General features: G+C 52.2%; 1 protein-coding gene across 2 annotated transcripts in view; it reads left to right on the top strand.

The window, feature by feature from the left end:
* Positions 1 to 26,090, top strand: part of LTBP2 (latent transforming growth factor beta binding protein 2) — a 113,983-nt gene that overhangs the window by 71,481 nt on the left and 16,412 nt on the right. For both annotated transcript variants that reach the window (XM_077941395.1, XM_015144131.3), the window contains exons 9-18: positions 6,395 to 6,469; positions 9,871 to 9,993; positions 13,280 to 13,444; positions 13,708 to 13,923; positions 15,050 to 15,069; positions 16,299 to 16,338; positions 17,187 to 17,288; positions 19,453 to 19,581; positions 20,339 to 20,467; positions 25,409 to 25,528. In XM_077941395.1, the coding sequence (XP_077797521.1) occupies positions 6,395 to 6,469; positions 9,871 to 9,993; positions 13,280 to 13,444; positions 13,708 to 13,923; positions 15,050 to 15,069; positions 16,299 to 16,338; positions 17,187 to 17,288; positions 19,453 to 19,581; positions 20,339 to 20,467; positions 25,409 to 25,528 (1,119 nt within the window). The remainder of the gene's footprint in view (positions 1 to 6,394; positions 6,470 to 9,870; positions 9,994 to 13,279; positions 13,445 to 13,707; positions 13,924 to 15,049; positions 15,070 to 16,298; positions 16,339 to 17,186; positions 17,289 to 19,452; positions 19,582 to 20,338; positions 20,468 to 25,408; positions 25,529 to 26,090) is intronic.

Below are 26,090 nucleotides of genomic sequence, written 5' to 3'. Positions count from 1 at the left end.
CCTGCATGCTTCATGGGCATTTGTGATGTGAACCCTTTGGAGTTCAGGTCAGTCTCCACTGACCCTGGGCAGCTGCTTTGGCTCTCGCAAGTCTAAGAGTCCCAAAGGCAAGGACACTGCAGCCCTGCAAGGCCTCCTTGAGGCATTCGTGAAAGTCACAGCTTAGCCACTCTCTCTCCCCAGGTCTCACAGATTCTCTTCTTTCTACTCTCTGACCCCTTACCCCTTGTGATAACCTTGATCTGACTGAGGAGCCACAAGGGGTAGGACGGGTTCTATGCCATTTCCTTTGTCAGTTCTGCCCGACACTTTGGTTATGCACACCGTGGAGCCCTTATCAGGCATCTGATCAGTTCTTCTGACCTCCTTCTGAGTATCCCTACTTTTTTTTTTTTTTTTTCTTATTCTCTCTCCTGATCCCTCATTTAAAAACAGGGTAGAGGTTTCCTAGGAAGGGTGCTAGGTTTTCTACTGGGCAGGTGCCTCCATTGCGCCCTAGGGTTGTCTGCCTAGGCACCCCTAAGGCTTTTTACGAATCTATTTATTTATTTGGAGGCAGTGGGGAGAATGGTTCAGAATTTCTCCTCTGGAGCTAGACTGCCTGAGTTCATAATCCCAGCTCTGTCCACCAACAGGGCGACCTTTGGTTTGTTTCATAACCTCATCCATTTTATGGATGAACCTCAGTTTGCTCATCCATAAAATGGGAATAATGTTAGTAAGACTCTCCAAGGCCTCTTATGAGCATTAACTAAGTTAATTAGTGTGAAGCCTTTATAATAGGGCCTGGCCCATAGTAAATGCCATTTGAGTGTTTGCTCTTCTTATTTGTTCCTATTTTGACTGAGTGCCCACACAGCTCTAGGTGTCATGCTTGGGACATGGCACTGGAGACATAACAGTGATGAAGAAGACAAGATCCTTGTCCTCACGTAGCTTATACTTTGTGGAAGGATGGAAGAGTGAGCAGGCAGCCACGGCACACCAAGAACTGAGTTTTTCAGCTGAAAAGCTAGTGCTGTGATTTGGGAAGTCTATATGTGTGGGGAGCATGCAAGAGGGACATCTGGTGTGGGTGGCAGGGACAGTGACAAGTGTCACCTGCCTTCACCTGTCACAAAGCTCACTGGCTGCCGAATTCTCACCCTGAGCCACCTGGCCACCTAAACTTCCACTTTCTCCCAAGGAGATTTAACCTGAATTATTCATATGTGTGTGTGTGTGTGTGTGTGTATGTATATATACACACATACATTGTTTTTGTTTTTGTTTTTGTTTTTTTTGAGGCGGAGTCTCGCTCTGCCACCCAGGCTGGGGTGCAGTGGCCGGATCTCAGCTCACTGCAAGCTCCGCCTCCCGGGTTCACGCCATTCTCCTGCCTCAGCCTCCCGAGTAGCTGGGACTACAGGCGCCGCCACCGCGCCCGGCTAGTTTTTTTGTATTTTTTTAGTAGAGACGGGGTTTCACCGTGTTAGTCAGGATGGTCTCGATCTCCTGACCTCGTGATCCACCCATCTCAGCCTCCCAAAGTGCTGGGATTACAGGCTTGAGCCACCGCGCCCGGCCTTTGTTTTTTTTTTTTTTGTGAGACAGAGTCTCACTCTGTCACCCAGGCTGGAGTGCAATGGCACAATCTGCTCACTGCAAGCTCCACCTCCCGGGTTCATGCCATTATCCTGCCTCAGCCTCCCAAGTAGCTGGGACTACAGGCACCTGCCACCACGCCCGGCTAATTTTTTGTATTTTTAGTAGAGACAGGGTTTCACCGTGTTAGCCAGGATGGTCTTAATCTCCTGACCTCATGATCATCCCGCCTCAGCCTCCCAAAGTGCTGGGATTACAGGCATGAGCCACCACGCCCGGCCTTGTTTATTTATTTTTAAGACATAGTCTCACTCTGTTGCTCAGCATGGAGTACAGAGGCATGATCTTGACTCACTGCAACCTCTACCTCCCAGGCTCAAAGAATTCTCCCACCTCAACCTCCTGAGTAGCAAGCACCACAGGCTCATGCCACCACGCCCGCTGACTTTTTGTATTTTTGGTAGAGACAGGGTTTTGCCATGTTGCCCAGGCTGGTCTTGAGTTCCAGAGCTCAGGTGATTCACTTGCCTCAGCCTCTGAAAGTGCCAGGATTACAGGCATGAGCCACCGTGCCTGGCCTTAAACTGATCTTTCAGATTCCATGCTGTACTTGGTCTTACAGAAGCTAGGAACTAGCCCCTTATAGACTGCCTCTGGGAGGTGCGAGGAGGGACGCTGAGGGCCCTGGTTTCAGGGTGGAGGTTGTTGGCAAAAATGGGAGTTTCCCCAGAGACAGTGGCTTGGCATTTATTTCCCTCTAGAAGCCTGCCTTCACGAAGAATTGCCCACGACACACACTCCCTTCAGGCCAGCGACAGGGGGGGCAGGTTCCCCATATTAAGGAGGAGACCACTTTATATAAAAAGCACATACATGTATCCAGACTAATGGGTGGACCCAGCTCCTCTCAGCTTCACCCATTCCTTGGGTTCTCACAGTTTTCCACAGGTGCCAGCAGCTGTTTCCACTCTTGCTTCCTGCTCTAATCCAAGCTCTCTGCTGCTCCCCTTCTGATCACTAAAGAAGCAGGGGCCTCTGCTTCCTCCCTCTCCCGCTCCCTCTCCCTCTCCGTCTCTGTCTCCATCTCCGTCTGTTGCCCAGGCGGGAGTGTAGTAGCATTATCACAGCTCACTGCAGCCTTGACCTGCCAGGCTCAAGTGATCTTCCTGCCTCAGCTGGGACCACAGGCGCGAACCACCATGCCCAGTTTATCTTTGTATTTTTTTTGTAGAGACGGGGTTTCTCCATGTTGCCCAAGCTGGTCTTGAATTCCTGGGCTCAAGTGATGCTCCTGCCTTGGCCTCCCAAAATGTTGGGATTACAGGTGTGAGCCACCATGCCCAGCATCATTTCTCCCTCTTGATATCTAGAGAGTTGATATCATCCTGGCCTGCTGGCTCCCCAGCGCTTCCTGATCTCTCTCTCTCTCTTAGAGAAGCACAGTAGAAGGTAGGAGAAAGGATGTGGCCTTCACAGCTAGAGGCCCGATTTCAACCCTGCCTCTGCTCCAGCAACTTTGTTACCTGGGTCAGTTACTTACCCCTCACTGAGCCTTGCTTTCCTAATCTGTAAATTGGGGATGATGGTCCCTGCCTTAGGGTATAATTGTTGTGAGAAACAGACAGGACCATGTGCACCCATGGCCTTGCAACTCTGAAGCACTGGACAAATGTGCACTTGGTCTCTTTCCTCGGCCCTCTGGCAGCAGCCTTGCATCATTCTTTCCTACCTTCTGCTCCTCATAGTGTTCACGGGCTGCATCTAATCAGCCTGCCTTCTGAGTTTCTCCAAATGACTTCTCTTTCTTCCCTCCTCTCTGTCCTCAGTTTATACCACCAGGCCCCGAGCCAGGGACATGCATATTTCCCAGCCTCACTCCCATCTTTCCATCTCCTTCTCAGCGTTTTCAGAATCCCTGTGTGTCTCCACAAGAGCGGCCTTCTAGGCTGGACCCTGGTCCCTACATGGAACGTGCAAACCCGGAGCGGGCCAGTCCTGGCAGGAAAACATTTTTGAACTTCAGTTTACATTTTCTAATCTTAAAAAAGTTAAGTGTTACTAATTTATGTCCTCACTTGGTCTGTCCCTATGTCAGGCTGTCACATGTCATGCTTGGCACACAGTGTGTCCTCAGGGAAGAGTGGGGCTTCCAAGAAAATGTGGCACCTCCTTCTATTTGTCTTTGGCATATTACAACGCAGTGCAGTTCACAGTGCTGTGATTACTGGATTTTTTAGTTATGTGTTCTGGTGTTAACTAAACTAACCCACACCAAATGGAGAGGTGGCTCTGAAAAGCTCCTGCAAAGAAACCGTGGATGCAAAATAATACTAGTCCCATAATCATAAGCAATCATTAAAAAATGCAATGCTGACCCTTCTCAGGGGGTCTTATACCATGTCATCAGCCATATTACAATGTAAAAATCGTGACAACCTATCAGATGTGACCCCCAAGTACCCCAGGATCCAAATGATCAAGAAGACCATATGAAATACAGATTGATATAGGCCATTACTAATAACAAACCTTGCACTAAGTGTGTAAGTGCCCAGAGACAGCAGCTAATGGTGAAATAAAAGCTATCTTGATTAGAAAAACATTTTAAACCACAAAGACACTCAACTTTGCTGTACAATTGGACAAAAGTATAGATATCTCTAACGTGCCTCTTGGTATTTGCAATAATTCATTTCAACAATAAAAATACATGAAAGGCTGGGTGCGGTGGTTCATGCCTATAATCCCAGCACTTTGGGAGGCCGAGGCAGGCGGATCACCTGAGGTCAGGAGTTCGAAACCAACCTGGCCAACATGGCAAAACCCTGTCTCTACTAAACATACAAAAGTTAGCCGGGCATGGTGGTGCATGCCTGTAATCCCAGCTACTCAGGAGGCTGGAGCAGGAGAATAGCTAGAATCCAGGAGGTGGAGGTTGCAGTGAGCCGAGATCACACCACTGCATTCCAGCCTGTGTGACAGAGCAAGACTCCATCTTAAAAAAGAAGAAGAAGAAGAAGAAGAAGAAGAAAAAAAAAAAAATATATATATATATATATATATATATATGTGAAGACCTCTCTTTTTGTAAATCACTAAAGGATGAACCAGTGAACATATATTCTCAACAGTAAATGACTTCCTGGATGACAAGAAGCTTTAGCAAACAACTCTGAAAGTGTAGCTGCTGATGTTACGACTGGGAGAAAAAGGAATTGGGATAAGGTGACAGAGATGGAGGGTGCAGCATTCAGAGACAAGCTATTGCCACAAAGGAGTCAAAGCTAGAAGAAGGCAAATTGCTACAGGAAGCCACCATGCAGCTAGCTTTATAGAGCAAGACCTTTGAAACATCATAGTGTCTTTCTGGAAATTTGTATGGAATAAGGTCTGTGGCAATTGCTCGCGCCTGCTTAGAATTGCTGGCTAGCTATAGGCAAAAGAATTGTCAAACTTATAGCTGAGTTCTCTTTTTGTTCCACAAAATATAGTATTCCCCTGCCTTTTCCTGTGAAGACAGGTGGTGATCAGAAGTATGCCCCCTGCTAGAGCTTTTCAAGAGGGCTGGCACACTAGTCTGTTCCCCCAAAGTAATGGAAATTTTTTTCCCCTGTTTTTATTTAATGTCAACTGTCTGAGGTTTTTTTTTTTTTTCTCTGTAAAGTAAGGGGGAATGTTGTGATATCAAGGCAGGATGTGTATCAGCATAAAAATACTGAGAATCATTTCCTTGTTGGTCAATCTGCAATCAGACATCTGTGTATCTTTAGTATTTCAAAATAAAAAGCAAAAAGTTATAACAATAAAACCCATGTTATATATATGACATGCACATAGTATAGTATATACTATATATAATGTTATAACTATATATGTGAAGTATATAATACAATTTTTAGGATTAAAAATTTAATTGACAAATAAAAATTGTATATATTTGTGATGCACCACTGTTTTGTTTGATTTGAGATGGAGTCTCACTCTGTCACCCAGGCTGGAGGGCAGTGGTACAACCTTGGCTCACTGCAACCTCCCCCTCCTGGTTTCAAGCGAGTCTCCTGCCTCAGCCTCCTGAGTAGCTGGGATTATAGGCATGTGCTGCCATGCCCAGCTAATTTTCATATTTTTCATAGAGATGGGGTTTCACCATGTTACCCAGGCTGATCTCGAACTCCTGACCTGAGGTGATCCACCTGCCTTGGCCTCCCAAAGCACTGGGATTATATGTGTGAGCCACTGCGCCTGGACGGTGCACAACTGTTGTTCTGAAATAGGTATACATTGTAAGGTGGCTAAATTGCACCCATTAATATGTGTATTACCTCACATATTTATTTTTTGTGGTGAGAACACTTAAAATCTACTCTCTTAGCGATTTTCAAGAATACGAGACACTGTTATTAACCATAGTCACTATGTTGTACAACAGATCTTTTGAACTTACTCCTCCTGTATCTGACTGAAATGTTGTACCCTTTGATCACTGTCTCCCCTCTCCCCAGGCCCTGGTAACCACCATTCTACTCTACTCTGTTTGTTTTTCTTAGGTCCCATATATCAGTGAGATCTGTGATATTTGTCTTTCTGTGCCTGGCTTATTTCACTTAGTACTGCTTTTAATAAAAGCAAGGTAGGCCGAGAGGAGTCTGGTGAGAACCAGGAAGCACAGCTGCCCAGGACGATGGCTTCAGGGGCTGGGGCTCACTGCTGCTGGGTGGGCCGGACATCCAGACTGCACCCCTTCCCAGCATGGGTGACAGAGGAGCCTAGGGGCCCTCCAGTGAGACCTGTTTGTATCTCCACTCTTCAGCCTCCCCGGTGATTGAGAATGGCCAGCTGGAGTGTCCTCAGGGATACAAGAGACTGAACCTCACTCACTGCCAAGGTAGGACCCCTAGGGCCAGGGCTGGGCTCAGGGATGCTGGGACACACTCCTAGCACCAGACAGGAGGAGTGTCTGTCATTGGTCGAGTGGTCTCCACTGAGTCCCTCTAAGCCCCAGCTTGGGGGAGTGGTGGGAGGCTGCTGATTCCAGGGGCCTAAGGAAATCCAGGGACTTGCTTGAGAGTGACAGAGGAAGCCAAGGGGGCCGACACCTGCCCTCCTCCCCATCTCCACCCACCCCCACCTGGAACACAGGCTAGGGTCTCTAGGCCATGCGGGGCTGTGTCCGAAGGGGCCGCCGCAGTCCCTGCCCTTCTGCTTTCCTCCTGAGCTGGTCTCCCTGGAATGGGAAGAATTTCAGCTCCAGGGTGGGAAATCAAGTCAGCCTGAGTTGTTGGGGCCTCTGTGGGCCTTTCCCAAGTAAAAACCCTTAGCTATTCAGGCCTCCCTCCCACTTGCTTCAACCCACAGCCAGGAAGGGGGGCGGGGAGCATGGGGGCTTCCTGCCAGGGACAGGCTCCTGGGGCTGGCAGAGGCCAGTGGGGAACAAGGTGGCCTCCCTGTGAGGAGCTTGGACAACTGGACAAATAGTTGTCTGTATGGTTTGCTTTGGATGGAGCTGGGTCAGAGACAGGGGATTGACCCAGGTGGCCTCCACGGTGCCCTCCCTCTGGAGGTGGCTTCCGAGAGAGGAGTCTGGGGAAGCTCTGCGTGACTGGGCTGTCTCCCTCGGGGGTGCCAGGCTGCAGAAGTGATTCCTAGCCTGTGGATAAGCAAAGGTGCTGGGGCCGAGCAAAGGGGCAGACCTCTGGCCCAGCCTAGTCCAGGGTCAGACTCCCTCAGGAGCCAGTGGTTTGAGGGCCAAGCAGACAGTGGCTCTAGGGAGAAATACGTATTTTTGCCCTTGGAGGGAAATCGGGGCTGTTCATATCTAAACGGTTGCCAGTTGCTTTTCCTCCTGGTGGGTTTCCCAGTCTGAAGCTTTAAGGTTATTCTCAGGATCTCAAATGGGTTCTTTGCCCTCCCTCCACTGAGCCCCAAGATTCAGGACACCAAAGGACCTTCCCTCAGGAGGCCCTGCCCCTGAAACCTCCCTTTCCCACGTGTGTGGCTGTGGTCTCCGTGTCTGCGAAGGGACCTGCTCACCTCTGCACCTGCACACGTCATCTCTCCTCTCTCTCTCCATCCTTCCCTCCTACTTCCACAAACTATTGGAGGGGAGATTACTATGGGCTACATACACTGTGCTAGGTGTTGAGTACACAGTGATGGAGAAGACACAGTCCTGCCCCAGGTGCAGATAGACCCCTGAACAATCACATCTAATGAGCAGAGTGTTCTTGAGAGAAAGCAGCGGTCACTGAGTGCTACAGGATCCCATGGTGGGGGCCCCTTCCCAGACTGGGAGGATCAGCCTGGAAGAGTTGATACCCAAGCCAAGACTTTAAAAATGAGTACAAGTTGGCCAACTAAGAGGATGCAAGCTCTCCAGGCAATGTGAACACCATCAGCAAAAGAACATTTTGCACTGTCTGGAGTGTCCCAGAAAGTACTATGTACATGGCCTGTGTACACACGGGAGATGCCACAGATCTGCCAGTGTCTCATCAGAGCCACCTGTTTACCCACAGGCTTTAGGGACACGGTGGAGGACCTTGGATACCATGTTAGGGTTTAGGGCCTCCCTCTAAGAAGTGATGGGGAACCCAGAAGCTTCTTAAGCAGAGGGAAGCAAGTCAGACTTGGGTTTGGAGGTCCACATCCCACTGTGGCCACAGTCTGGACGCATATGGATCACTGCCCTTTCCCATTTCTCGGTAGCACCTTCCCAGCTCTTACTGGCACCCTGTCACAATGGCGCATCCTATCAAGGAGTAGTGCCCCTTGGTGCTCAGGCTGGGTCACCTTTCAGTCCCTCGTTCCTGTGCCCAGTGCCAATTTCCCCAAACCAGTGGGTGACCTGGCTCTGCAGACACAGGGCTGCCTATGTTATCGCCTGGCCTGGAGGTAGGTGCCCCTCACAAGCAATTCATGCACATCATCTCTGCTGCCATCACCATCATCAACAGAAGTGCCATCATCAAGATGGCCTCCGACTCCTCATAGCTCAGATTTCGGGGGCTGAGACCTCCCCTTGGCAGGGAGAAGTTTGCAGCAGGAAAAGGGGGTTTCCTCTTTGAGGTCACAGAGGAAACCAGTGCACCTCCCTTATTTGAAGAACAGCATTAGCCTCCACGGGTCTTTGGGGGGATATGTGCAGCCTGCACAAGGAAGGGCGTTCAGGAGGACCCGGAGATGTGCCCTTCTAACCCTCAGCCTCTGCGCACCCTTGCTATCCCCTTCCCCTTCAGTGCCTTCCTCCAGCCTCTGCCTCCTTTTCCTTACCAGGGTCCCCCCTCCTCCAGCTCACTGCAGTCATGCTCCCAGGGTCTTGAGCCCCACAGAGGTGCTTCAGGGACCTCTGGAGGAAGGCTGAATAGGAGGGACTTGGCTGCTCCTTCTCCACCTTCCAACCCAAACAGTCCCCTCAATCTGTTTCCTGTCTGCATGTCAACATGCCACTCTCCAGCTAAGTGACTCTCTGCCCAGTGCCAATTTCCCCAAACCAGTGGGTGACCTGGTTATTCTTGAGACCTCAGTTTCTTCTCCGGTAAAATGAGGACGTGTGGGCCTATTTGATAAAATGGTTTGTGAGAATTAAATGGGGTATTGTATGTTAATACCCAGCAGAGTATGTAGCATGTAATAGGTGCTCAATAAATACTAGTGCTTGAGGCCTGATGAGGTGGCTCATGCTTATAATCCCAGCACTTTGGGAGACCAAGGCAGTTGGACTGCTTGAGGCCAGGAGTTTGAGACCAGCCATGGGCGACACGGTGAAAACACATCTCTACAACAAATACAAAACAAAAATTAGCTGGATGTGGTGGTACGCGCCTGTCGTTCGAGCTACTCGGGAGGCTGGGGCATGAGAATTGCTTAAACCTGGGAGGCGGAGGCTGCAGTGAGCTGAAATCACACCCCTGCACTCCAGCCTGGGTGACAGAGTGAGACTGCCTCTCAAAAAACAAACAAACAAACAAACATTAGCTCTTAATATTATGATCATTGTTACATGCCAGTTACTGAACTAAGTGGTTTGCAGTTTGATCTTATTTTATCCATCTAACACCGTCTGGTTGTTACTATCATTATCCTCATTTTACAAGTGAGGAAACTGAGGCCCAGGTAGAGGAATCCCACTGAATACATAGCAGCTCTTTTGTTGTTGTTTTGTCTGGAGAGGGTATTTGAGGATCTCCACCCCGCCCCTCCCCTCCATCAGGCCCCCTGTGGGCTGTGTCTGTCCAGAGCCAACTCCAGGGCAGGGGCATGAGCTGGTCATCTCCTCCAACTCTGCAGATATCAATGAGTGCTTGACCCTGGGCCTGTGCAAGGACGCGGAGTGTGTGAACACCAGGGGCAGCTACCTGTGCACATGCAGACCTGGCCTCATGCTGGATCCATCGCGGAGCCGCTGTGTGTGTGAGTGCTGGTAGGGACGGGGTTGGGGAGGACACTGGGAGGCAAGATGGGACCCTTCAGGTCCACAGGCCAGCCCAGGGCAGTAATTTTCCCAAGACCTGATCATGCCATGCTCAGGGCCTGTGTCTGCTACTCAACCTGGAGTTGGGCCCAGTGTGAAAACCTGATCAGCCCATCCTGCTGGAACTGAGATGGTTACTACTTCCCTTTTTACACTAGGCATTTCTTCCAGGCCTTTGCAGTTTAGAATTCATCTTTTCTATTTCTCTTTTTTTTTTTCCTTTCTAATCATTTCTGTTCCATGCGTAGCCTCGTTTTCTTTGGCGGCGGGGGTGGTGGGGGTGGCCTCTGCTGTGATGTCTGGCCGAGCCTTGGCTGCTGAGTGACCTTTCCAGAAGGATTATCCATAGCATTCATGGAGCTACTGCCCGACCTGAGGGCCTTTCCGCAATCCTGTGGCCCCTGTGGTTCTGAAGTTTCTCCTCATCCATGAACACATAGTGGGCATTAGCATTGTGTCCAGGTATGTGCCTGCATGTATGCCAGGCAGCCCTGTTTCCAGAGACCTCTGTGGTTTCCAGGGGGAGTGGCCCAGGCTATCAGTAACCCCCAGTGGCAGAACTGACACCACAGCCCAGATGGGGCTTTCCCTGGGCCGGAAGGCCCGACCAGAGCTAAATAAAACCAGTCCCAACTGGCCTCTGGGAGGCAGCAGCCCAGGTTGGATGGGCCGCTCTCAGCTCAGCAGGGCTCCCTGCAACCGGCCAAGCCCTCAGTCTGCAAACTTTCTGGTACTGGGTTTGGGAGGGCCATGGGGTTGAACAAGACTCCAGTGCCACCCAGAGACTGAACCCAGTGGCTCTAGGGAGATAAGACAGCAAGAGCTATAGGAAGGGGGTGCCCAGAGAGTGAGGGGTCCAGCGTGGGGAGAACATGTCAGGCCGCTCTCAAGAAACTTCCATGGTGGCAGTGGCAGGTGATCAAGGCCTTGAGAGGCTTACAACCCTACCTTCTACTCCACATCACTTAAGATCCCTTTACCAGACAGGTGTGTTTGACATCCAAGGTGACTTATTTATGAGTACCAGAAAAAGATCCTTAATGCAGGGAAGCAGAGATGTCCCTCTAGTGTCCTTTTCCTTCTGTCCCTGGTGTTACTCCCCCAAGCCTCCCACGGCGATTCACCTCCCTGCAAGTGGGATGGGCAGTGCGAAGTTTCTCTTCCCTTTGTTTCTGGGTTCTGCCTCCCTCCCTCCCTGCCACCTGACCAGGTCCAGTGGAGCAGTCGGCAGGGCTGCCCCAGCCTCCTGATATTCCCACCCGGGTCATCTCCACCCTGGGGTTCAAAGAGACGGAGCCCTTCCTTACAGTGTCCCAAGGGAAGTGGCTGCTAGAAGCAGAAATTGCACCTGGAGATCCAGGGCTCACAGACGGGCTGGTGATTTACCTGTGGCGGGCACATGACTTTTGGCAAGCTGCTCTCACACACCTCACTCTATTTAATCTCCATGGCGAAGTTTATTAATCAGGAGTCCTTGGATTGCAAGTGACAGAAACCAAACTCAAACTGCCTTAAGCAAAAAAGAATTCGCTGGGGCTGGGCCCAGCGGCTCACACCTGTAATGCAAGCACTTTGGGAGGCTGAAGCAGGCGGATCACTTGAGCTCAGGAGTTCAAAACCAGCCTAGGCAACATGGTGAGACCCTGTCTTTACAAAAAATTAAAAATTAGCCAGGCATGGTGGTGCACACCTGTAGTCCCAGCTACTAGGGAGGCTGAAGCGGAAGGATGGCTTGAGCCCCAGAGGCAAAGGTTGCAGTGAGCCGAGATCGTGCCACTGCACTGCAGCCTGGGTAACAGAGCGAGACTCTTCTCAAAAAAAAAAAAAAAAACAAAAGCATTGGTTCACACAACTAGGAAGTGCAGGCGTGGTGTGGCCTCAGGCTGGCTGATCAGTCAGCCACAGTGTCTGCAGGGGGGTCCTGCTCTTTCCTCTGTGTCAGTTTCATGGTTCCTTCGAAGGCGGTCACCAGATGCTCTAGGCCTACACCCTCTCAGCCTTGCAAACTCAATAAAAAATGAGCCCCTTTTCCCCCATCACCCAGGAATAGTCTCGAAGCTGATTATCACTGGGCCTCCTTGGTGAAGTGCCCATCCCTGACCCAGTCACTGGAACCAGGGGTACGGACCACAAGCCTTCAGCCAGAAAGGCGCCAGCCTCCACTCCAGTCACATGGACCAAGGGTGGGAAAGGGGTGGTTCCCGTAGGAGAAACAGGGTGATTATACCAGAATATGGCACATAGACTCTGGGCAGGCAGAAATACAGGTGTCCCCTGCCATGGAATGATCATTCTCATCTTCATTTTACATGTGAAGAAGCTAAGGCCCAAGGAGGTCCTGTACTTCATGGTGGAGCAGGGATTCGAACTTGGTCTGCTGCGTCCTGGGCCTGACCAGGACTTCCCCAGAATCATTCATTCCTAAACTTTGATTGATGTCCTCTTCACCCCACCTCTCCTCCTCTTAGAATCCAGTCAGCCCTCTACAGATTCCAGACTCTTCCAACCTGGCATGGCCTCCTCGTCTTCCATTGAGATAACATACAGAAACTGTTCTTTAATATTTATTATCAAAGTACAAGAAAGGAGATAAGGGTGGTGGCATTGCTATGACCTAAGCCCAGTGTAGCTCAAACGCACAGTGACCCTCAGTATTTTGATTGGCTTGTTGATTCCATGTTTGATTGGCTCATTGGCCTAGCCATCCATGCATAGATTCAACAAGCATTACTAAGCATTTGCATGCACCAGACACTATGGAAGGTGCCTGGGTGACAGAGATGACCCAATATAGGGTCCCTGTCCTCTGAGCTCCCCATCAGGCCTTAGCTTGCCTCATCTTCCCACAGAGGCCGTGGTCCTTAGGACATACTGCTCCCTGCTCAACCCTAGGGACACGTGGGGCCTTCAGCAAACACTTCTAAACTCAGCACTGGAGACAAGGAGCTGCATCCTCAGTTCCTGCTCTCAGGTTCTCCACATGCAGGTGGGGAGTCACGGGTCTCATCAGGCACATGACAAGGGGAGGTGCTGAAACATTCCACTACACCTCTTCCTTCTAAAGTTCTTGTGAGCATTTGCAGGGCTCCAAATTTCCCGACTGAGATATGGGCCAGGCCAGTCTGAGTGCATGTGGCCAGCCACACCTCCATCCACTGCCCTCCCAGCTGTGTGTTCCCCTCCCACTGGCCACCTGCCCACCTCCACGTGCTGTGTCTGTTGCAGCGGACAAGGCCATCTCCATGCTGCAGGGACTGTGCTACCGGTCGCTTGGGCCTGACACCTGCACCCTGCCTTTGGCCCAGCGAATCACCAAGCAGATATGCTGCTGCAGCCGTGTGGGCAAAGCATGGGGCAGCGAGTGTGAGAAATGCCCTCTGCCTGGCACAGGTAACCCCCTGTCCCCATCCCAGCTTTCACTGCCCAGGGGCTTCCTCAAGGCTAGTGACCATGTTGCCGGGCCTGGGTAGATCTCCCTCAATCTGGAAGACTAAAGTAGTCTTCCCTGCCTGTTCATGTGTTTATCCCAACCTGGGGCTCCCTCCCTCCTTGCTGCCATAATTGCCGTGTCTCCCAAAGGGAGGGAAAGGAGGGCCCTGGTTTCCTGCAGGAACAGCACCTCTCAGCTTGTCCTCCGGCTGTTGGCTTTGCAGAGGCCTTCAGAGAGATCTGCCCTGCCGGCCACGGCTACACCTATGCCAGCTCCGACATTCGCCTGTCCATGAGGAAAGCCGAGGAGGAGGAACTGGCAAGGCCCCCAAGAGAGCAAGGGCAGAGGAGCAGTGGGGCACTGCCTGGGCCAGCAGACAGACAGCCACTCCGGGTCATCACAGACACCTGGCTCGAGGCCGGGACCGTCCCTGACAAGGGTATCTGAGCTGGGGGAGACGCTTGGGGGATTCCCCTTTCCCCTAAGTTTCTAGCACCTCAGAGAAGTGTGGGTGTCCATCCTGGGTGCCTGGGCATCCCATCTCTGTGGCATTAGAAAAGGGAGCTTGGAGCGGCAGCACCCAACCCTGGCAGCCTTCTCTCATGGCCTGTTACAACAGCAAGGCCCCACCCACTTCCTCTTCCATATGGGGTCAAGAGGTGCCCACGCCCTAGGGAGTAGCTTGTGGAGGTGGGAAAGGTCAGCCGCAGCCCCCACCCCAGCGATCAGGCCTCTTCATCTCCTGCCCTCTGGCCATGCAGCTTCTGGGGCTGGTGCTTGCTACAGGCTTGAATAGCTGGCAGGCGGGTCCTGAGGACCTGCATGCCAGACCCCTGGCCCAGCCTTAGAGTCAGAGTGCTAACTCCAGCTCAATGGCCTTGGACCCCAGAGGGACGGAGCTGGAGGGCGGCTGGGTATGAGGCTCTCCTTGCAAGTGCCCTGAAAACCGTGGAGAAGTCATGCCCAGGTGACTGGTAACACTGAGTGCAGGAGGCCTGGAACATCATAGGGCCAACAAGCTATGTGATTGGTCAGGTTGCTCCAGGAATCTGGAAGAGACAGGGAAGTGAGGACAGAGCCCCCGTTGTGGACACAGGACACCGGCCAAGCCTGGAGCAACTCCACTCCTTCCTCAAACTGTTCCCCTGGCCCAAAGCCCAGGGCAGGGGGCTGAGTGACCCAGCCTGGCTGGGAGGTGTGGGAGGGAGGAGGTAGCAGTGCAAGGAGGTGGCTCCAGGATGGATGGGGTGGACAGGCCCGGGAGCCAGTGGGACTCCTGTCACCCGAGGCCTTACAGGAAAGCAGGGGTTTCCACTTACCAAGAGAGAGGCTGCACTGAGCTATCTTCAGGCTCTCCAGACCTGGGGTCCTGGAATTGTGTGGTGGCCAGTCCCTACAGGGGTGAAGGGGCAGAGGCAGGTAAGAAGAGTCCAAGCTTTCTGTGCTGCCGGCCCTGCTGGGGATGTGGTCTGGGGCGCAGACTGTGAAGGCGCCCAGGTGGTGGTGAGGGAAGACGGCAGCCGGACCCTCCTCCCTGAGCTCACGCTGTCACCTTTCCCTTCCAGGTGACTCTCAGGCTGGCCAGGTGAGTGCGTCCTCCCATTAGGGGGCCGGGCAAGCATGGCAGAGAGCAGGACCTGGTAGCAGCTCAGGCCCCAGGGCAGTGTCTCATGACAGAGGAGAGGGAGAAAGATGGAGCATCTGTTGGATTTTACTTGAAGAGATGACCAAGTGCGAGGATTGATCCAAAGACCGTTTTACCCTAAAGGAAGTGATAACAACAGCTCCTGTTTACGGAGCAGTCATTGTGCAAGCATTTTCCCATTTGGGGTGGGCCGGGGCCCCTTCAGAAAGGAAGTAGGAACATGTCCTCTTAGGTCCGGCTGTCACTCAAGCTTTAAGCACTGCAGATGAGGTGTGGAGCTGCTTGCAGTTCATTCTGGGTCTGGCACTTTCTGCGCCGGTTTAGTTGAACCTCCAGGTATCCTCTGGGAGTGGTGTACGGGGAAGTGCGGGCACAGCTGTGAACAGCCTCAAACCACCTCACTGAGAAAGGCGCATCCAACTCCCTTCCCTGTGCCCAAGATTCCCCTGGGAAAAACTGGGTGTCGTCCCAGGAAAACATTCCAGAAGAGGAGATCTGCTTCTTCCCTCATCAGCCTCTCAGTCCCTACTCTATCCCCTGCCCCTCCACCCTGCATACCTGACTGTCCCCAAATACAGTTTCTTCGAGGGGGCTTGTTCTCTCCCTGGGCTACTATATGACATCCTCCCAGGCCAAAGCTCTAACTCCAGTCCCCATAGACACAGCCAGCCTCCAGGGCCTTTTCCACCCTCTGCCTGCTCTTCTGTTATGTCCCCCCTCTCAGCAACCTCTGTCCACTGGCTGTGTTGAGGGACACCAGGTGTAACCTGCAGTCTGGCTTTCCCACACTGGCCCTGTGGCTCCAGGCACTCTAGTGAGCCTCCAGAGCTTCGGTTACTGTGTTGAGATGCAAGGGTTATAGCTGACACCAAACTTGCTGATTTTCTACTATGTACCTGACACCAAGCTGGCATAGTGTGTACATCAGCTCATCTAATCATGTCAATCTCCCATCATAAGATAGTTGAGAAAGTTAATGAAGTGAGTGGGTATAAAGTGTCTGGCAGAATGCCCAGCATAGAGTAAGAACTCATCAATACCTGGAATGAATGAAAACGTGAATGAGCTAGCTGGTAGGAAGCCCGGAGATGGGGGTGAGTGTGATGGAAGGTGGCACATCACAGGGACGACAGAGGAGCCAAAAGCGACCTTCTCCTGTTTCTGTGCAGGTCACGACCAGTGTCACCCATACACCTGCCTGGGTCACAGGTGAGTCCCTCTTCCTGGCGGCTCCCAGGCAAAAGAGAAGGGAAGGAAAGAGGCCTTAATCAGGAGTGGAGTTACTGTGTGTGAGCTGGTCCACGCTCACACACATCAGAGGAGGGTGAGAAGGACGTGGCCTGTGAGTGCTGTTTCTGGGAGCTCTCTATACACCTAAGGTGCTGTGAGGTCAGCAAGAGACCCCATGACACTTCACAGATAGTTTTCTAGCCACAGAACTCTGCAAAGTTCATGGCACCACTTGGCACATAAATCAGAACAAAGAGACAGCACTAGCTGAAATAGGTGGTTGGTTGGGTCGCTAGACTCTTTCCCCCAGGAGGCCTTGTCCTGAAACCACTAATTGCCTGTCACTGGTGTTGGGTTCAGACATTGGAAGGCTGAGCTCATGCTTCTTATAAAATGGTAGAAGACACTGAAGCCTGTCTTGTGGCTTCTCTAGGCAAATAAGATGTTGGTATTTGTGGCAGAGCTCTGTAAGCTGTGAAACACTTTGTAAGCAGAAGGGAAAGAATGTTGAAGTGGGAATTAGGAAACCCAGGTGTCAGCTGTGCCTCCAACAAGCTGGCTGGCCTTGGACAAGTGGCCATTTCTACAAGCCTCAGTCTCCTGGCCCTGAAATAAAAGAGCATTAGACTGGATGTGCTCCAACACCTGTTAGAGCTCTCAGATTCTCTAGGTGGGGCCAGATCAACTTTCAGGAGACTGGAAGGTATGGGAGTGACCCACCCCAGGCTTCACCCTTCGTTCTTGGAAGTCTGAGCACCAGGGAAAAGGGAGCGGCCACGGCCGGCCAAAGGACTGTGACCCCACCTCTTCCCCTCTCTCCTCCGCAGGGAATGCCACAACCCCACCAATGCCTGAACAGGGGATTCCAGAGATACAGGAAGAACAAGTGACCCCCTCCACCGATGTGCTGGTGACCCTGAGCACCCCAGGTAGCTGCAGCCAGACCTTTGGGGCTCCTTGCACCCTGCCCTGTGAGCTGTGTCTGTCCAGAGCCAACTCCAGGGCAGGGGCATGAGTGGAATGCCCCCTCGCATTTCCAATTAGGTAAAGTCTCCAGCAGGCTCCCAGCTGGGCTCTGCACCCCTGGCCTCATCTTACAAAGAGCACAGGGTCCCTCTTGTGAAAATAAGAGCCCAGTCTGGAGCACTGCCCAAGCCCAGAACGGGGAAGAGAAGGGACACCATGGGAGAGGGAAGCCAGGGGTCTTCCAGGAGAATCTGGGGGTCCCTCTCAAGGAAGGGGAGCATGGGGAGTGAGGGCCGCTGGGGTCCTGGTTCTTCCAGGCCGTTCCCCTGAGTCAGCAGAGTGCCCTGGCAGCGAGCAACTGCCTGCCCACGGGGAGGGCTGATTTTCGGGAAGGAACATGGTTCTATTTCTCAAGGTTGTTTAACCAAGTCTGCATTCCTCTCCCTCTGGTCAGCTACAGTGATGGGGGCGAGGGGCAGGCGTGGGGGTGATCCTGGCAAATCCACCTTGCTCTGGAATGTGCCCTCCTTAAAGGCTCATTGTCTGGGGACTTGGTGCAGGAGAAGCAAGGCGGGTGTTGTAGCCGCTGCCCACTGTACACGTGTGTGCCCGCTCCCCGGGCTCCTGCTCTCTTAACCTCACCACTGGGTCCAGAGACCCAGTCACCTTGTGTCGGGGGTGAGGGCGATGGTGGGATTCTGGATTTCCTCCAGCAAAGAGAAAGCCCCTGCAGCCTGGTGGAACAGCCCAGAGAGTGGGGAGAGGGGGTCCAGCCTTCCCAGGTGCACCCCACTGACCTCTCCCGGGACCTGTCTCTTCTGGCTGAAAGCGCTGCGCCAGGGAGCGTCCCCTCTGGCCTCTGCTCCACAGGCAGAGTGTGCAGAGTGCTGAATTTCTGATGAGGAAAGTGAGCCTGGAGGAAGGGATGGGAAGCAGGGGGCAGGGGCCAGGCCAAGCTCAGCAGTAGCTCTTGGCATGTGCATGAGTGTCCCCACTGCCACCACCAGCCTCGGCCTTTTGCCCTATCCCCCTTCTCTGCCATTTCTGTAACCTCACCCCTCTGGGCAGACATTTAGGACCCAGCTGAGGGCCCCCACAACCCCCAGTTGGAGCCAGGCCCAGGGAGAGGGTAGCCTTGGGTGTACATTCAATTCAGTACAATCTGGCAGACTGTATACCCACATACAGACCACTTCCCAACCCATTCTCTTGGGTCTTCAGCTTCTCCCGAGCTATGGGGGCAGGGCAGGGACCCCTGAGCATGTGGGCTCCAGGCAAAGACTTCAGGGTGGACACAACGGCAAAAGCATCATTTGTTCATTCATTTGGCATGTTCTAAGTGCCCGGTACTTTTCTAGTATTGGGGATACCATTCAGACAGCTACAGTCTCTGCTGTCTACACAGCCTCAGCCCTGAGTCCCAGTGAGTCTGCCTCCAAACTGTTTCTCAGTTCTGCAGCTGTCTCCCCACTTTTCACCCCATCACCACCACCCATGGCAGACTCTCATTTACATTATTTCAACAGGTTTTAAGGGCCCACCATACCTCCCATACCAGTTCATCCATCATCTCGTTGCCCGAGTGGCCTTTCCAGGACTGCTCTGACCCACCCCCACCTTTCACAAACTCCCTGTTACAGGCCAGTCTCAATGTGGCTTTCAAGGCTCTGCTCAGTTGACCCCAGCTCACCTCTCCCATTTTCCCCTGGCAGTTTTCCCCAAGCACCTTACTCACCAGGTCTCTCTGTCTGTCCAGGGAAAACTGGACAGGAGTTGCAGGGAGGGATGGCACTGGGCACTGGGTAGGAGTCGGGCTCATTTTCAGGGTGGGGTTTGGATGGAGGAGTTTTGCTGCAAATTTGCTGGGAATATGGGTGACCTATTAGATCTTGGTGGGGGGGATGCCCTACTGTGACCTCCATCCTGGGTAGGGCTCGGGGTGCTGGGCAGAGGTCCCCTAGGGTCTTATGCAAGGCCAAGCTGTGCATGGGTATGGGAGGGAGGGCCTGGCTAAGGTTGGCCTTCTGAGGCCCCTAGACCCTGGCCACTCATTGTCCCCACCCTGCTCCACTGCCTTTGTCCAGCACCCACCCTGCCATAACCTCTGCTTTGCTCTGGCTCCCACAGGCATTGATAGATGTGCTGCTGGAGCCACCAACATCTGTGGCCCTGGAACCTGTGTGAACCTCCCAGATGGATACAGATGTGTCTGTAGCCCCGGCTACCAGCTGCACCCCAGCCAGGCCTACTGCACGGGTATTCACTTGGGTGCCCTGGGCTTACTTGGCGGCTGGGGTAGATGGGAGCAGGGGCTAGGAGGCCGAGTTGAGAGTCCAGGAAGAAGCAGAAGGTCCAAGCAGTGCTGGGTGGTTGATGAGTTTAGGAGGAGCGCAGTCCCTGTGGACAAAGCTAACTTTAACCCTCAGGGGAAGACTAGTCTCGGTGAGTCCCATCCGATGAGTCTCCAGGACTCCAGGAGCATGGAAGCCAGCCCACTGCATGCATCTTGACCTGTGCCTGGCAGCCCTCTGCTCTGAGATCAGCCCACCCATCAAACTGACCATTTTATTGCCTGGAGGTGGACCAAGATCTGCCCCAGTTGCAAATGTCTCCAGCAGGGTCATCCCTGGGGGGAGGTCTGAGGCTAAGATAAATCACCAAGTGTGGACCTCATTCCTCCTCCCCCCAGTATTTTCAAATAAGGGAGAAATATCCACTGTGGTTTCAAAGGAGAAAGGAATGATGAGGCTACTGGGGGAAGGAGTCGAGTGGCAGAGAGGAGGGGCTGGCAGTCACCCCAGGCTTTTGGTGCCTGAGTGGGCCCGCTGGGCTGACTTTATGTCTTCCAGCCTTAGAGATTTTCATCTTCGCAGCCTCCTCCACTCCCTCACCCCTTCCTTGCCACAGAGCACCATCCCCTGCCCAGCCCCTAGTGTGGGCAGGTTGCTGGTAGTTGCCCAAAGAACAGCACTGCTGGCCTCCCTGACCTCCCTCCCTGCCTCCTTCTGGTCAGATGACAATGAGTGTCTGAGGGACCCCTGCAGGGGAAAAGGGCGCTGCATCAACCGTGTGGGGTCCTACTCCTGCTTCTGCTACCCTGGCTACACGCTGGCCACCTCGGAGGCCACACAGGAGTGTCAAGGTAAGCCAAGTCCACCCTTGCCCTTGGCCAGGCCCCACAGTCTCAAGGGGGTGGAAGAGGAACCAGGGGTTCACACCCCCATACACCATGCTGCAGAAAGGGGAGTGAGCAGCTGAGGGAGGAGAGACCAAAACTCTGGCCTGGATCTGGGAGGAGGCTGACCCTATGCCGGTGGCAAGGAGGGGTAGAAATCCAAAAGCCAGCAATCTCTGCAAAGGCCCTAAGGAATTGTGGGTGGAACCAAGAGTGTCACAGGGTCAGGAGACATGGCTGGAGATGAGGACTATATACCAGGCCCCCAAACTCCGAGTGACAAGGAGCTGGTTTCATTTTAGGGAAGGAGGGAGACCCATGAGGACACCAGGCTGGGACTATTGGCAGACCAGGGAGTAGTGTGCCTTTGAACGAGGAGCACGGGTTCCCAGCAGCTTGGAGACACTTGTAGGGCTTTGAACTTCCCTGGGAAGATGTGGCCCACTGCCAGGGGACCCTTGATAAATACGCTTCCAACTCAAACCCTTTAATGATGCAAAACACCCCACATACATTTTTTTCCACATACATTTTTATGATTAAGTTCACAAATAATATAAGGAGCACTTTCTAAGCAACACCTTAAGATTCATAATCCAGTTGTAAATCCTTCACCTCAAGAGGGGCCCTGCCTGTGCTTGGGGCTCACATGGCTGGTTCTGGCCAGACCCCCAAGGAGGCCAGGGAAGCTGTGTATCCTCCTGCTGCCAGGATCCCCTCGGGTTCTAATCCTCCAAGGGTCCAGTCTACAGAAACCAAAGCCATCCAGGTCCAATCACTTGATTATGGAGGGAAGGGAAGTAGAAGGGGCAGACCTCCTAACTTAACGGAGGAGCGGGAGAATCACGGGTGGTGTTCACTGCGCTCTCATGCGTTGGCACCACCGATGTGCCAGGCAGTGTGCCAAGCTCTGACGATGCTGAGATGAGTGAGGTGTGAATGGTGACACTGTAGGGTTCAGATGAGGAAGCAAGTTCTGTATGAGATTATTTGGGTGCTGGAGCTGGAGCAGATAAAAATAACTACCATCTATTTACTTAGTTACTTACTAACTAACTTACTTATTTATTTATGACAGAGTCTTGCTCTGTCGCCCAGGCTGGAGTGCAGCGGCACAATGTTGGCTCACTGTAACCTCTGCCTCCTGGGTTCACGCTATTCTCCTGCCTCAGCCTCCTGAGTAGCTGGGACTATGGGTGCCCGCCACCACACCAGGCTAATTTTTGTATTTTTAGTAGAGATGGGGTTTTACCATATTGGCCAAGCTGGTCTCGAACGCCTGACCTTGTGAGCCACCTGCCTCGGCCTCCCAAAGTGCTGGGATTACAGGTGTGAGCCACCGCACCTGACCAAGAATAGCTACCATTTAATGAGCACTTACTATATGCTGGCACTGTCCCACGCATTTTGTTATATGAAGCTCATCATCCCAAATCCATGTTGTGGAAATCCTTAGCCCCATTTAATAGGTTAGCAAACTGAGGCTCAGAGGTGAATTGAAATACCCAGGGGCCTCATACCTAGTGGTGACAGAGCTAGAAACAGAATCAAATCACTCTAGCTCCGAAGCATGGTTTGCTTCCAAAGACACACTCCCCTTACACACAGGGTGTTGGACACCACCATGGAGCATGAATAGGAATGGAGGGAGCAGAGAGTACTCCAGGTAGAGGGAAGCGTCTTTGCAGAGACTTAAATAGTGAACATTGCCTGGCATGCTCTGGGAATAATGATGAATGCAGTGTGACTGGAGCAGGGCTACCTGGAGGAAGAGGCCAGTGTGGGAAATGTCTCGAGTGCCAGGCTGAAGCATTTGGACACTGTCTCACAGGCAGGGGCTGCCAGTAGAAGTCTGTGAGCAGAACGGTGGTGACTGGGTCAGCTGCCTTCCGGGGAGCTGACTCAAGGGGCAGGGCTCAGAACAGGGAGTCAGGAGAGAGGCTAAGGGAAGGGGGCTTCTCTGGGCTCCAGTGGTCTAGGTGGGTGTTGTGGGCCAGAGGCACTGCTCTTTGCAGACCCAGCTTGGGGAGCTGGCCTGGGATAAGCAGCAGCTGCTGCAGGGAATGGTGTCACCAGGACTGGTGCAGACACGGGTTTCTGCTACGTGCCAGCCTGGATGTCCCAGATGTCTCTGCCAGCCCCAACAGCTGGGAGGCGGGAGTTGGGGCTCAAGGCTGGCTCTAAGTGCTTCTCCCAGTGGGGCTTGGCTGCCACTGGAAGAGGCCTTGTCCAGAATAACACCCACCTTCTGAAGTTTCCCAGTCTCATAAAGTAATATCTCATTACTTCAATGATTTGATACTTATACTGATTTATGGATTATTTAAATAATGTATATAATTAATATGTCATTATAATTTATATTATCAATAAGATAAATTGTTTACATATTAAATATCTAAGTAAATGTTTACCAAAACATGTAAGGCTCTCTTCATACATTAGCCTGTGGGTTTCCTCATCTGTAAACTGCTGGCTCCCATTTTTGCTCAGTTTTCCAATAGTGGTTGCTGCTTTTTCCTGGGGCTCTTTAGGAGTCCATTATATATTCTAGATTCTTGGCTGGGTTTAGAAATTGCAACGCTCCCATTTTGTCCTCTATCCTTTAAGCTTATCCGCATTTCTTGGAACAGAAATCTTTAATTTTGATGTACTGAAATTCACCATTTTGCCTTATTTGTGTGTGTTTTGGGGGCTTTGTTTAAGAAATCCCTCCATATCCTGAAGTCACAAAGATATTCTCCTGTACCTTAATTGAGTTCTAGTTCTCCCTTTTATGGTATGCTTTGATTCATCTGGAGTCCATCTTTGTATGGCTGTTAAGAATCTGGTCTTTCTCTATTCACGTCTCCATTTTTCTCCATGGAGTGAGGGAGTTTTCCAGCACCATGTATCAGACGGTCGTCCTGGCCTCAGGGGATAATGGTTCCCACACATGACTCTGTCTATAAGTTCCCTTCTCTCTTTCATTGGGATTACGGCTTCTCACAGTGAACACCACTTATTCCAGAATTGCCTGAAGAGTTATAACAACATTAGTTCCTGGGCCCACCAGTAGAGTAGGATCAGAATCTCTGGCTGTGGACCTAGGAGTGTGCATTTCCCACCTTCTGGTGGAGACTTTGCTGTGCACTGGAGTTTTATGAAGTATTGCTCAAATGAAGACACTGTCCTTGAACAAATGATTATTATTCGATTCCTTCAGTAAGCACTTACTGGGGTTCTGTGCTGGGCACTGGAGATGCTGAGATAGTAAGGCATGTTCCCATTAGGGAAGAAGCAAGTAAATGAACAGGTACACTGAGAGCTGGGCCCTCAGGGGACGCTGGGTTGGAGATGACTGGGAGGCAGTCACGCTGGTGTGTAGGAAGCTGTTCCAGGCAAGGGGACAGTTCGGGCAGAGGCTCAGGAACAGGTCCTGAGGTTAGGCAAGGGTAGGAGAGGTGTGGGCAGCAGGAAACAGATGAGAAGCAGGCTGGGGCCGGTCATGCAAGATCTCACATGCCAGGCTGAGGAGCTGGGATTTTATGGGGTTTAACATTAGGATAATAATAGCTAACATTTCTGCAGTGCTTACCTTATGCCAGGCGGGTGCAGTGCTCAACCCTTCACCTGGATTATTGTATTTAATCTGCACAAGGACTCTGTAAAGTGTTTGTGTCAGTCCCAGTTTAAGGGGGAGAGTGGGAAGGTGAGGCCTTGATTAATTTGACTGTGGGGACAGGGGATGGGGACCCAGAGGACCAAGAGGTGATGCTTTAAACCAGTCCTTGAAATGGGGGCAGGGATTTGCTGGCCATCGTGAGGAAAGAGACTCCAGGTGGAAGCATTTGTGTGAACAAAGGCTTGGAGGTTGGACCACTGAAATCCGCAATAGCTGAGGCTATACCAAGGGACTTGTGTGAATTAGCAAATACAGCAGAGCTGGGCCAGGTGGCAAAGGCCTTGTGAGCCAGGCTGCAAGCAGAACTGGAGGTAGCAGGGGTCTCTGGTAGGAGTTTAAGCAGGGGAGGGGCGTAAGTGGGGTTGGGCTTTAGAGCCATGGTGGGACACCAACATACTTTGGAAAAATGACAGAAACCACACCCTACAGATCCATGGTTACCTAAAATGCAATCCCTCACTGGCTGCTTGGTTCCTAACCTTTAAGAAGGTCCTTAGGAAGGACTTTAGGAGTCCGGGCACAGTGGTTCATGCCTATAATCCCAGCACTTTGGGACGCTGAGGAGGGTGGATCACTTGAGGTCAGGAGTTCAAGACCAGCCTGGTCAACATAGTGAAACCTCATCTCTACTAAAAATACAAAAAATTAGCTGAGTGTGGTGGCAGGCACTTGTAATCCCAGCTACTCAGGAGGCTGAGGCAGGAGAATAGCTTGAACCAGTGAGGTGGAGGTTGCAGTGAGCCAGAGGTTGCAGAGAGTCAAGATTGCGCCATTGCACTCCAGCCTGGGCAACAAGAGCGAAACTCTGTCTCAATCAATCAATCAATCGATGAAGGAAGGAAGGACGGACTCCAGGAGCATACCCAAAGGGGATATAGTGGGGCCAGGAGCAGGGTGGGAGTCCTTTTGGCCTCCGAAGGTATACCATATGGACTGCTACCCCACCTCCAGACCAGCCCTTGCATGAGGGTGAGGAAACAGCTGTAAGGATCCCCATGGGTCCCCAGAGTAGCCTCCCCTGAGAGAAAGGAACTCAGGGTTATGAGGGGCCTGAGCTAGTTAATTTCAGACTGGGCCCAGGAGCCCCTCCAGCCAATTGTGGCTGCAGCAAGCATGCCTTCCCTGCCCAGGCCTCAGCATGGCATCCTTTGTCCTTGGCCTCTAGAAGGAATGCTCCAGGACCCCGCCCCCTCCACCATCCTCCAGGGCTGGCGGTGACTCAGGGCTTTTCTGTGTGTTCACAGATATCAATGAGTGTGAGCAGCCAGGGGTGTGCAGCGGGGGGCAGTGCACCAACACCGAGGGCTCATACCACTGCGAGTGTGATCAGGGCTACATCATGGTCAGGAAAGGACACTGCCAAGGTAAGGAACGGGAAGGAGGGAGGTGCCCTGCCACCCCACTACCCACCTCTCCCTCCCCAAACACTGCCCACCACCAACGCGCCTTCTAGCTTGTCCCTGCCCCGGCCCCTTGATGCTGAGCCCACGCCTATGGACAGAGACACGTATGGGAATTTCTGAGCCCTTCCATCCCCTCAGTGATATTCTGGCATCCTGTCTGCCAGCTGCAGCAGGGGAGCATGAACAGCTTTATCCACATGACACCTTAGGAACATCTCTGTAACCTCTGCCCTCTTGCCTTGAAAAATGTGCTCTCCTCATGGGGCAGAGGAAGAGTCGGTGTGTCTGGGAGTGTCAGCCTTCTTGTTAAGCTTGTTAGATTGTGAGCTCCTGAGGGCTGGGCCATATCTTTAGATGGCCCATGCATGGACACCTGATAAGTACCCAACAAATGCTAAAGGGAGGAAGGAAGGAAGAAAGGGAGGAAAGGAGGGAGGGAGGAAGGGACCCCAGATCCTTCTCTTTCCCAGACCCAGCCAAAAGGTGCTGTGACACTGCTAACTGGACTCCTCACAGACCCGCG

This window comes from Macaca mulatta, chromosome 7 (genome assembly GCF_049350105.2).
Source record: "Macaca mulatta isolate MMU2019108-1 chromosome 7, T2T-MMU8v2.0, whole genome shotgun sequence".
NCBI lineage: Eukaryota > Metazoa > Chordata > Mammalia > Primates > Cercopithecidae > Macaca > Macaca mulatta.
This window is presented reverse-complemented; position numbering and strand designations above follow the sequence as displayed.